The sequence below is a fragment of the Prinia subflava genome, chromosome 4 (genome assembly GCF_021018805.1).
Source record: "Prinia subflava isolate CZ2003 ecotype Zambia chromosome 4, Cam_Psub_1.2, whole genome shotgun sequence".
NCBI classification, from domain to species: Eukaryota; Metazoa; Chordata; class Aves; order Passeriformes; family Cisticolidae; genus Prinia; species Prinia subflava.
Window position 1 is genome coordinate 47,340,608 of NC_086250.1, and position 13,585 is coordinate 47,354,192.

At 35.5% G+C, this 13,585-nt stretch overlaps 1 protein-coding gene across 3 annotated transcripts in view; it reads right to left on the reverse strand.

The window, feature by feature from the left end:
* DOCK4 (dedicator of cytokinesis 4) overlaps nt 1-13,585 on the reverse strand; it is a 231,122-nt gene that overhangs the window by 137,256 nt on the left and 80,281 nt on the right. For 2 of the 3 annotated variants that reach the window (XM_063396688.1, XM_063396687.1), the window contains exons 2-8: nt 11,500-11,583; nt 10,492-10,532; nt 8,101-8,156; nt 6,343-6,439; nt 4,557-4,705; nt 2,626-2,710; nt 828-979 (exon numbers count right to left, since the gene is read on the reverse strand). In XM_063396688.1, coding sequence (XP_063252758.1) covers nt 828-979; nt 2,626-2,710; nt 4,557-4,705; nt 6,343-6,439; nt 8,101-8,156; nt 10,492-10,532; nt 11,500-11,583 — 664 coding nt within the window. Of the gene's footprint in view, nt 1-827; nt 980-2,625; nt 2,711-4,556; nt 4,706-6,342; nt 6,440-8,100; nt 8,157-10,491; nt 10,533-11,499; nt 11,584-13,585 lie in introns of those variants that run through there. The other variant, XM_063396689.1, reaches the window with a different exon arrangement.

The window sequence follows — 13,585 nt, forward strand, 5'->3', positions numbered from 1 at the left end:
GGTAGTGGGTGAGTGATCTCTCCCTGTCCTTATCTTGACCTTTGAGCCTTTTGTTCTATTTTCTGTCACCTGTCCAGATGAGGAGGGGAGGACAGGGTGGCTGTGGCTGGCTGGAGGCCAGGGTAAACCCACCACACCCATCACCACTGCACAGCCATTTAATGGTTCAGACTTCCTGGCGTACTCCTCAAACAGAACTTACTGAGCTCTTGCACCAAATCTACTCTCCTTCTGTGCTCATATTTACTAAATGCATAGTGATTTCACTACTAATCACGCCCATGTTTTCTCTCTCAGCCACATTTCTGGAAATAGAAATAGCAACAGCTACTGAATATTTTAAAAACCAAAGGTTATCAGGTCTCTCACGGAATTTAAACTCTAGGACAGATTGATTTTGACAGTTCCAGTGAAGAACGAGCACCTTCTCATCGAAGCAAAGCCTCTTTTTATAAAAAATATGCTTAAGTCACTGATTACAGGCAGCCCTCCAATCTCATGTGCTGAGAAGAATTCATCTTATAAATATTACAGAGAAATCAAAAGTTCAAAGTTTTGAATGTGCACTGATTAGGAGAGATGAAAATAAGTATACTGAAAAATGACCATTCTATATGCTTATGCACAGACATATATTCCTGTCCAAAAAAAACCCAACTGGAACGTGAAATAAGTAAACAAGACAGAGATGTATACCTTTCTGTAAACCTTAAATGACACTACTTGCCCGTGTTTCTAAATGTGGAATTTGTTACCTGGATCAGAAGATACAGTATTTACTGTAAAACTTATGTAAAATAAGTATTTAAATAGCAATCATATGGTACCTGATGGGTCGATTTTCTTTACTATCAAAGAGTGAAAAGATTACTTCCAGCTCCTCTCCCAGATTGGAGCACATTAAACTCTTCATCTGAACAAAAAGATGGTGGCTGCTAGCTGGTACTGGTGTGTCTTTTTTTCGATGGCGATGTTCCATCTAAAAATACCACAGAAACAATAACCAGTCTGAGTCAATTATAAAAGTCTCAAAACAAAGAGGTAAAATATGCAATGCAGAACTACTTTCGTAATCCAAATTAGTATCTTTTTAAATTTAACTTGTATTTTTTTCCTTTCTCTTTTTTTCTTTTGCATCTAAGAAGGAAAACACAGGGAATTTACTTTCCCAGTGTTACACTTCATCATAATTATCTCTAGGAGAGAAACAGTAATCTCTAGAAGTTGATCTTTTTCAACTCTGAAAGTGTGGAACCACTTTAAAGCTTTGTGCTATAACAACATAGTATTTCCTAGCTTATTTAAACAGTTAATGATATGATATTCCAGTATTCAAACACATAAAAAATGCTTTTGCAGAAGACTAAATACAAGTATTTTAAACTGGGGAAAAGCAATCATACCCACATTTTATGATCTCCAGTAAACTGCTTTATACAAGCTAATAAATTGTCTTGACTTGACCTCACAGTTTATACCTTCTGCATTTTAGTCACCCATTAAGAGAAGGACAATATTAAGTTGTACTATCCCTCTCTTACATTGCAACAAAAATAATCATAACAAAAGCAATCTTTCTAAGCTATACAGCCTTCATACTGAGGTTACCTTTCCCCCGCTTTTTTATTTTTCAAAGTACACTCCATGACAGCCATTACTAGTTTTCTGGTTTATTTTTCTTCTGTATGAAGTGATGTAGATCTTCTTATGATTCCCCATCATATTTCATCTAGTGCTTCAAGAAGATCCCATTATATTACATATGACTTTGAAATTATGCCAAAGGATACTTATTCTAGCACAAAGAATTTACTATTAAGCTTGACATTACAAGTAAAATACAAGTTAAAAATTATTTTAAAAAATACATAATTATTTCAGATCCACAAAAAAATTTTAGCAATGATGTTTGTGGGGAGTTTGTATTTAAATACAGAAGTTATCATAAATAAAATTCAATTTAAATACAAGCTCAATCTTAAGCACACAAGGCTCAGAACTCTGTATCTGTAACAGCTGCAGTACTTAAATATGAGCCAAAGCCTACATAAATTAATTGGCAAGTTCTCTTAGACCTCACTGGAGATTTAATCAGAATAAGAAATATCAGTGCTGGTTTTAGTAAATCAACATGGGTTTTTACACCCAAAGGAAAGCTTTCTTATGCAATTCAACTGCTATTTACATTAATATATTAGAAAGTACCAAGAGCCCAGTATGATTAATTGTGACAATATTACACCATTATTATATTTCCACAAAGCTTATCATGAGCCAGGTAAAGCCCTAACAGTAAAGAGTCCCATAAGCTTTTATTGATGATTAAATTCATATTTAACAGTCATTATTTTAACGGTGCATCAGAAACTAAAACTTTTAACAAATAACACTTAAGTTAAGCAGGTGTGCACACGAACTTGGTATCAAATCAAGGAATTTCATACAGATGTAGAGGTGACATAGCTGTCCAAAAAAAAATTCTTTCCTTATAGTAAAATTCATTACATTATGAAATGCCAATTCATTGGATCAAAAAAGATACTTTTGATTAAATAGAAAAGAGCAGACATCAAACTATCAGTATGTAATTTGATAGCAAAAGTACCAGATATCACATTCACATACCAGCCTGAAGAGCTCTGTAATGCTGATATCTTCGGGATCCACCATAGCATATTCTTTTCTTGGAACCAAGTCAAGTCCCAGTTGTCTGTATGAGAATGGAGTAACAGTAAATAGTTTCTACTTTCAAACGAAACAAATTAACTCAGCATGTGTTTGTTGTTTATTCCAATAAACAATGCACACATTAATTGGTACTCTACAATTAGTTGACTTTGGTTTTGGTTTAAATTGGTTTGGCTGTATCCACCATTCACATCTGATTCATTCCCTTTCTCCACTTTGCAACGTTAATAGACTGTATTTCCACAATTTTTAAATTTGTTTCACATTGTGGGCAATGTGGAATGTACATGGTCCTTCATACTACTGTGAACGTTTTGGTGTGAATACACTAGTACTGTCAATCTGAATAACAATCATGGAAAGGAACATAAAAAGAAAATCCATCAAATCCCAAAACATCAGCTTAATTTAAGTTTGGACTGAATGGTATCAAAGATGCTTGCCTGTATCCCCTGAACAAAATAAGGAAATGAGCTTGAATCAACAGGAATACAATTTATTTCCAGCACAGGAGCAAGCAATAAGGTTTAAGAATGCATAAGGACACCAAGACAGTCATGCTGAATTGAAGAAAATTCAAAAGATTAGGAAGTTTTTCAAAAATATGTTTCAAAGAGCCGGAACTGTCCATATCAAAAACCTTCACAATTAATTCCTTTCAGTTACTGCAAAACTCTAAGCAGACAGGTTATCATACACATTTAGTCACAAACTGTCACGGTGCCGCTCGAGACCTCTGCGTCTCTGCACCTCAGCCAGCCCAGACACCGTGTACAGTGACGGAAGATCAGCCAGCGAGCAGCGCGGGCTGGGCTGATTCTTGTAGGGGGTTCTTGGTTTCTGAGAGAATCTTCTCAGCAGCGATGGATAACGTGACACAGACAGAGACAGGGAGGGAGGAGACCATTGAGGTAGTGACAGGGTTTATTGCACCTGGTCACTGACTCCCAAATTTCCCACGGGAGAACTCAGCAACCTGGGATTTATCCGGATAGGAGAAAGGGAGTGGTGAAGTACAGCAACCAATGGAAAGTGTCTTCAGGGCAGTTACACAGGCAGGAAAATCAAATTGGACCAACTAGGGATAACTGGGATGAGTTTCACAACGGCGGGAAAGATGATGGACAAATAACAGACGGTTACATAACAGCAGGTGCATGCATTAACACAACTGAGGGACACAAAGGAATGCCCACGAGGCTGAACAGGGTATATAAAACTAACTATTACAATCAACTTAATAAACTTAATTTGCTCACTGCCACAACAAACCTTTCACTCTGTTACGTATTTATGCTTTCAGACAGCTGTAGAAACCCTGGGAAATTCAGTTAATTCTACTACTGAATATTGCATCCTTTAGTTAGCATTTAGCTGTATTAATATATGTTAAAGAAGAGACTTTGGAAACAGCACCTAAATTCCAGAGGGTGTTTTAACCATTTTCTTGCTTAAAACAAAAGTAAGATAATACAATTTGTGTTAGCTCATTTCAGTGATTGAGATTAAAGAAAGATGCAGACTGCAGCAGCTGGATGTATGTTAGAGATGCCCAAGTAGGAACTAAATTGTGTGACCAAGTTAAAAAAGAAGAAATGTTAACCAACATAGTTTCCGTTAAAACACAAAGATATGCTAAACACATCATCCAGGCATCAGTAAATTACACTGATATAATAAGCAGAATAAGACAATAAGCCACTTTTCACTGTTAAAATATAGTGGACACAAAAACAATGAAGAAGAAAGTCGATTAAAAGAAAAGGTAACACTTGTTAGAATTTTTTTGTTTATTTCAGCATTGTACAATCAGCCTAAAGAACTGGTTTTCCAATTTTATTACATTTCATTTATTTCTATTCACTCACTCGTTGCCCCAGTCCAGACGAGCAGTGATGTGTCGCTTGACATCCTTCATTCGATCGTGGGTGAGATGGCCAACAAGGACCTGCCTCCGCAGGTCTAGGATTTCATTCATGATGTGCCACAGACGGTGGAAGAGATCCCCCTCATTCCTCTGTGAGATAAAAACATGACTGCCTCTACATCACCTGTATCAGCTGATAATCCTAATAAATACATACATGATGAGGAAATTAGGAAAACCTTTTTTCCCCTTACTTAGTCTTTTATTCCCCATCACACTGTGACCATTATACCTGCATGTGTGTGCATATAAAATAATTTCAGACCTCGTCTCTGCACCACACCCATTCCAATATTCCAGCCCAACTCCTTGTGTCTGTCACATTCACCTAATCTAACGTATATGACAGGTATGACAAAAATTGAACAAAAAAGGTTCATGCATTTCACAACACAGCACTGTTTTATTCCAAGAGCATGTTCATTCTGTGCTGCTGTCTCATCCAAACTGAATATATCTTGTGTTTCAAGACTATCTGAACTCCTACAGATAGGGGATAGAAAAAGCAATACCTCTGAGCATTCAAACTCTGAACCAGTGTTCATTTCTTTTAACTTTCCCTTGCATTGATATAACTCTACACACTACCATCTAACCATAAATAAATAGTATCACATAGACAGAATCTTGTCCAGACAGTTGTTCTTGGTCTAATTGTGAAGCAGGAGAAATTATGTGAATATGACTGCTTTGAAACCACATCCTCCTACTCTAATTATATACCAGCTAAGGGCATAACAATTTCCCAAAAACGAACCTCTGTTCTGGAAGAATCTATTAACTCTTCCTTCACTAATTCTAAGTTTTACATAGTTTTTTTGAGAACCTTCAGTTTGAGAAAATTACTAAAAATCTAAGTGATTCATCATACAAAGTTGAAAAAACACTCCTATTAAGATTTGTTCTGTTAATTCTTGCTAAAAAACCCTAAGCCCATTTCTCTTTTCCTATGAATAAAAGGCATAAAAATAAAGTTCAGCTACTTCTGCTGCACAAGTTAAACCTAAAATTCATTTAGAAGCACCATTACTCTCCATTAACAACTTTTATATTCCAAGCATTCTGAAAAATTGCAATTTGATCAATCTGCTCTTTTTACTTCACATTCATTTACTTCAAAAGCTCACCAAAAGGGCATTAATTTATAGTTTGCCTTGGCTTTCTGTCTGGAAAGGAAGAAAACCAGGGCAATTTTAAACATACAATAACAACAGCAGTGAAGAAAAATGTTGCCAAAAAGAGAAACAACTGCTGTAACAACAAGAGGGAAATATGAACATTATAAGTAAAAGAAAACCAAGGGAAAAAAGGCCATAGAAAGAGCTCTCGAATTAGAAACAAGAGACAAAAAGGACTTTGTAGGAACATTATAGAGAGCTATACTGACAGTGTGTTTTCATAATTTTCCATCAGACAAGTATATAGAGCTTTCATTTCTGCACTCAAAAAATCAAACTGAATAAACAGTAATTCAGGTGCATCTTTGGTCCTGATATCTGATAAGTTCTACTGAAGTATATTATTATAATTCATGTGACTACAAGAGACATGCTAATAACACTATGAAGCTCAAAATAAAATTCTAAGATATTAGCAAAACACATAAAAGCCAAACTGAATGTTTTAGGATTTTTTCTGAAATATATACTTCAACTAAAACAGAGTATCTAAACAGTGCGCTTTTTGAGATGACATTAGATCAGAGCAATATTATTCAGGGTACTTGCCACATAGAGTTGTTTCCACATTGCTCCCCAGTCTCTTAGAGTTGATGTCATTTCTGTAATAACAGAATCTTCTGTTGGAATAACCATTTCAAATTGTCTGTAACACGCAGAGGAACACATGATATTGTACAAGCATTACTAATCCCATTGCAGTTATTAATATGTAGACTTCCTACTGCCAACAGTGATGTCTGTCAACCTACACGAATGCTCCTTCAGACCATGACACTTTTTATTTGTATATTTATTGAATCCCCATGGAAAAACTTCGGGTGAAAATAGTTTAATCCCCATGCAAAGTCTTGGCCCTAGAGAAGTCAAGGTGAGTTTTTTTACTATGAGATAAGCATATCAAAAATGACTTTCATAGCAGATGAATCCCATAGTTTCCAAAGAGATCTTGACACTTCAGCTTTTCATGCCTGGATTACTTTTTTCATGACATCTTGTCTCTCTTACTAAATTAACATAACAATGTGACAGCTCTTGGCCATGATGTGCAACAGGGAACATGGCCTGAATGGGAAACAAAATAAGAAAGGAAATAGATGCAATAAAGATTGAACTCCATGCAAGTACTGTCATGGTGTCCACTAACAAAAATTATTCTACCTTTAAATGGTATTTTATGGTAATGGTTTATAATTTTGTTTCACTGAACCTTCAGCTTTAGCTACAACTTTAAAAGGAGAAAAGGATCCTAGGGCATGACAAACCACATGTGGCTGTAACTTCATAGTGGACAACAGGGATTTTAACAGTAATGTGAGGACATCTTCACCTGTGAGAATGAAAGTTGTTTTAATATTATTACGGTCTTCATAATTATTTCTGCCCATCATGAATAATGGATCTGCAGCGCACTCATTCATGCTCCCAAAACAAAGGTCACTTCATGTTCAGACATCCATCTATTACGAGAAATGTCCTTAGCTAAACTGTTTTCAAACCATTTTGTATTGGTTCTCTACTAATAAATCCAAATAAAGGATACAATATAAACTTAAAAATTAAGTAAAACTGTGGAAAAAAACTGTTGAACTAAGATCACTGGCAATTTTTTAAAGTTTTAAATTTTTAAAGTGATACCATCAAGGTAAGTTTTACACATAAAAAAAAAATCAGTGTTTTATTAAGTCAGACAATTTGAATTCCAAAACAAAATTTTAAAACCAATCTTAACCAACTACTTCGGTTTTTATCAACTTTTCTAAATGTGAAAAGACATCAGTTGCTGTCAAAAAATAAATATTAGCCCTCCATCACCTGAAGAAGAAAGTAAAGGTAAAAGTTTCTCTATTCATTTACAGGTTTAGTAAAATAATTTGCCATTAAACTGATACTTTATTTTACCCCTTTTTTGTCAAATGGCAACTGTCTACCATAATAGAGCTACTGCCCTCGAAGAAAAGAGGTAATCTTAAACAGCAGGTTAAAAGACAGTTTATGTAGAGAATAATTTCTTCAAATTAAGGCAATGCCATTTTCAAGTCAAACTTAACATAACTGTTTCCCCTTTTCTCTAGACAACACCAAATGACAGTCCCAATTGTATTTGGCATCTTTTCTGGATATAGCATTCCAATTTTATAACCATGCCGGAGTATCAGGTTAGCTAAAGACAAGTATTTCAAGTTCTCTGGCAGTAAGCTGAAGATATCACAACATAACTAAACTATTTACTTTGTAAGCAAAAGATTTTTGGTACAAGCAACTGACCATGTTTAAATATTTGAAATCAGAACATTTCACACATACCCTTTGTTCTTAACACACGCATTCTTCAAGTGAATGTAGTTAGATGGAAATATGCCCTGAAAAATAAAAAATGTTTAGGCAAAAACTTCCCCTTACATGAGTTTGGCATTTCATTTAGTATCATTCAATACACAAATGCACACTGAATTCAAAGTCCTCCAAATAAGTAACAAAAAACACACATGAGGAAAGAATGCAATAAATACTCAGTATAGCGCTAAGAGAAACTAAAATGCCATATTCAGTAGTTTAAATTTTTCAATACTTCAGAAAATTAGAAGATAAACACACATAGAACATGCAGAAGATTGTTTGAGAGCTCCCTTATGGCAGATGGTTTTATTCATTATTCCCACCTTGATAAGAAACAGACCAGCTGTAGGGGATAATGTCTCATCAACCATATCTTAAAAATAAGGATTTTCAGACAGGGATTTTTAAAATTAAGCAGAATAAATGAAGTTAACAATATTCAATAAAAATGAAGTCAAGTACATAAAGGAAACCAAAACAGAGTAGTCTAATTTGGTGGCTACTCTGCCTCCAGTGCACAGGGAAGTTGTGGTAGATGCCTATCAAGGAGGCTGTGTCTGCCAGGAGTGGCCCTTTTCCAGTTATTTAAGGGCTCCTCACCATCCTCTTGAACTGCAGCACTGCTGCAACAGTCCTATTGCTCTTACTGCACACTGACCTTCACAAATCAGAATGTGCAAAATGAAGCACGTCAGCTCCAAGCCTCTGGCTGGGAAGGTAATACACTACAGCTCATGCAGTGAGAGAAAATACATATATGGTCTCTTCATTATGAGCACAGCTGCATACAGCTCTCCTTTGTGATGATGGTGTCCCATTTTCTTTTCACACAGCCATTAGACCTTCAACAAACCCAAATCTACTACGCAGAGGCAACTACCCTTCTAAATGCTCCTACTCCTCTGTAATGCAAAGTAGCTCAGGGGAGCATCTCCCAAGGACAGGAGGACACACAGCCTTGCATGTGTAACAGTGTGCCAGGGAACAGGATGGCTGCATTTTCACCCTCACTGCAGACCAGCTGCCACAGATAACTTCTTCCAGTGTCAAAGCTGGCAGAATAACAAGAGAAGAATCTTGATGGAGCAGTATCAATAACAAGAGGAGCTACAAGGTGCTCTCATGATTTTACTTTTGGAGAGACTCCCTTCAAAATCCGATTCAGAAAACTGTTTGCATTCACACTAGAAAAACAGAATATATATCCCATCTCTTCACACATCAAGTCATGTTTAGAAAACCTATTCATAACTTCCATCACACATTTGACAGACCACAAAGCAAGACTGACAGCAAGCATGTGGTGAGAATTGCAACAAAACAGACAGAAGATGCAATAACAAACCACAACTGCTCATGTCTCATCAATCAAACTGAAATACACATCAATGAGGTCAAAATAGTAAACATCAAATTATACTCTGTGGCTAAATTTATTGTTTGAATTGACCTTCCATATAAAGTAAGGAAATTTATGTGATTAGAGACCACAGGCCTTTGCACAAAAGGCCAATGACTTGACATGAGCCCCTAGAAACTTTTCAAAATTATTGTGTATGTGCCTTATATGTAGCTGAAGAATCTTGGAAATAAGGAAAGAAAAAGAAGAGCAAAACTTATAATGCAAGTTAAGAAATCAACACAAAATTTAAGATCTTTCTTTCCCATGAAAAACAAAATCTGTACAGTCTCAGAGGCAAGACAACAGGAGATTTGAAAAAAATAGAAAGACAAATAAGACAAGTAAAGCTTAAACATACAACACAAACAGACAGTGAAACATAAATTTCAGTAACTTTTCATGTCTGAATGCAGAAGAAATAAATCAGTGAAGTATGGTTTAAAATACTATGTTACTATGGAAATCAAAGACTACACATCAAAGAAAACCAAAATGAACCTTATATTTTACATGACAACACATATCTTTTATTCAATTTATACTCTGCATGTGGCTCCTATAAACTATCTGTCTCCACTGACTGCTCTAAATTAATTCATAGTATCAAGAAAAACAGGCACAGTTTAACCAACTTTTCCAAGTGTATACAATTTGTATTCTCAGTAGTCTTTTCCCTTCAACTTAGCTTCCTCTGAGTGGAACATCTAAAATTCAGAAATGAAAGAAAATTCACCACAGCCCTGGATTTATAAAGTGTATTATCCTAATACATAGAAGCATTTCAGAAGGGTAATCCATGTCCAAATCTAATTAAAGTAGTGTCAAAAATATACTTAACACTAAGCTCTGGTTTTCTTTTAAGAGTAAATATCATACACTTAAAAGCAGATTATTAACTTTTAAAAAGTAAATATACATTTTTGCCCAAGAATGCAGAAACTGCAATTGACCTTTACCTTAATATTGGGGTTTTTTAAGGCAAATCCTCTGTACCATCCTGTGAAGAAAAAACATTTTGCTTTTTAAATTGTGCAAACCATTTACATATGTAAAACAGATTTCATCTTTTTCTTTTAGACAGATATGACAATTCCACAGTGCTTCCATACAGTGAAAGGTATTTCATTTGAACCAGTCCAGTCACACAATTTCAGGAATTACTCTTGAACCCTGCACCCCTCAATGTTTCTAACAATGTAACCTAGGTAAATTCTGCATTGGACACCACACTGGTCATAACAGAAATAGTTTCTTACTAACTCAAAACATTTACAAATCATTTCTGGAGTTTAGGTTCTACATCTGTCAACCACAATGGTATACGAAGTTGATATACCTGATTCAACAGAATAGATCCTGTATCTTCTAAAAGAACATTTCTTACAAGATTAATCCTATATAATCCTGATATTATATTAAAAAAAACACCTTCTATGATCCCAAAAGATTAAAAAAAAAAAATTAACGTGTTGATTTTTATGACTTAAAGAGGTAGATTATGAAAAGAAAATGCAACTTCATTTCTCTGACACTAGCAACAGACATTTGCTGAAACTATATTTGCATTCTCTAGCGCAAAAGACATGTAGAAGAAAATGCTTACACTGCTTTAAGATTTAAAGTTTTGACTTTGAATTAATTTGAAAATGTCTTGACGGCAGCCAGGTTTCCCTCAGAAATACCAAGAAAGCAGAAGAATCATGAGAGACTTCCTTTCCATTACAACTCTTATTCTCTGTAAATGTTTATTAAACAGAGCAATTAAATAAAAATAATGTACTGCAAATTAATTATTATAGAGAATAGAGCTCACTGGAACTGTGGAAAAGAAATTAAAGAGGCCAAAATGTATTACATTATTGACTTCAACAATGTGTTGTATTAAGAAAATAAATGTATATCAACAGGGTTCAAACCATCAATACACAAAACTGAATTATCACTGGAATCACCTGTGAACTCACCATCGCATTTCTCTAATATCTGAACAGTGTCTCCAATCTCCAGTGATAGGCCATGCGGAACTGTCCCTCGAAAACCAGCAATTACTGAAAAACATGTTTCAATTATTCACAACATTGAAATGTAAGCTAATATTCCTATTGTTAACAACATATTACCATGAGAAGATACACGTTAGAACAAAAAGGCTTACTCAAATTCAAGAAGCTGTGAAAAAAGTCCAAAGAAAGAATCATTAAGCCACTTTTATGAGCAGAAAATTCAAAACACAGGACTCAGAAAAAACCACAGCCTTATGATACATGAATGGAAAGCTTGTACTGGAGAACATATTAGCTAGATCATATGTACCCCGAAGGACAGAAAGTGTTTTATTCCAAATGCTTACACTAACATGCATCAGACCTCAGAATTTTGCAATCTGAAAGTGCCAATATGTGCCAATATTTTTGGTGCCATCCATACCACTCAGACACCATGAAAAAAACCCCTTATTTCACATTTGCTTAATGGATGTTATAGACCCAGCACTCCATATAATCCCAAATGTGAGGAAATGGTATGGGCGTGGAGACCACTAAAGCATGCTGCTTATTCCAATACATCAAGTGCACACTAAGCTTCCCCTGCAGCTTCACCAAAGCCATTGAAGAGAGGTCATGAGCTCAGGCAGGGACAAGAGCTACAGAAATGGAGCTGGAGATAAAATATGCTTCAGAAACAAAACATCCACCAGAGCAGTGATGTTCCCAAATACTTAAAATGGCCAAATATTAAGTCTTACATTATTACTTTTAAAACAATAGACAACTATTTTTTCACTCAGAATCAAAACAGAATACCCCAAAGCCTCTCAAAGAGCTCACTCCTACAAATGCTAGAAATCCATTAATATGTTAGACAGCAATTCAGCTATTCAATCCTGTTCTTCCTGTACTTGAAATGCTAAATTAAAATATTGCCTAATTCAGGCCATGAGACCAAGCAATAGCACTTTTGATTCTCTGTATTGTAATCTTCTTTCAGAGCTTAACATGGAAGTGGGAGAGGAAAAGAGTCTATCCACCAGGGCATGATGCACAAAAATACTTTGGAGCCTAAGAGCAGTCTTACTGCTGTCAACTATCTACCCATCTAGACAGGAAATCCCAAATCTCATAGGAAAAACAGAAGCTCCACTAACTGTGAGGCATGACAAGGAAACTTCACATAAAAAAGCCAAAAGGATATGCACATATGCAAGGACATAGATGCTCTTGCCTGCTGCTGGAGGTCTACCCTGCCACAAGCAGACACTACAGTCAAACACAACATAACCTGTCATCCACCATCTGTGCCTGCCACACTATTCATCAAAGGCAGCAGGAGAGATTAGCAGCCACAGAAACTGAAAATTCATTTGTGAATCTTTGGAAGAAAGTTCCAGATTTTAAGAGTAAACCAGCAGGATATGGTTTATGCTATAAGACAGCATATTTAAAAATGCACAGAAAGTACATTTTTGCCAAATCCTTCTTCAGAATTGGAAGACTTCAAAACTCATTATATTCACTTATCTCTGTGTGAAACCCACAGTCTTTATGCCTTTGAAAAATCCTGTGAGTTATATTAGGGGACAGACACTAAAAGTTTGATACAACACCAGTATCAAACCAGTATTCATAGTCTTGAACCTCTTAAGAATGTGTATTGTATCAATCTCTATTTGTCTTGGTGCCACTCCCACTCTTCAAGTTTTTTACATCGAATTGAATACTGTGAAATATACAGCATGAAATAAAAAGCTACCTTGGTTCCACACCATGATCAAGCACACCATTTTTAAACCAGCTTAGTAGCAAGAAAGCCTTAGTACAGTGAGAAAGTTTGTCTAAGAGTTAAAAAAACCCAAGCATTTTCAATTAATTCTTTTACAAAGATCTGATAATTAAGAGTTCATTAACTATGAAAAAATAAAAATAAAAAGCTAACTCCCTGAATATCAGTGCAATGTACATCTAAATTCTGTTGGGGCACTGGAAGGACAGAAGTCACCTCTGGTCACCAACTCTGGTCTGAAAGAAGAAAATTTAAATATGAAGCCTGCCA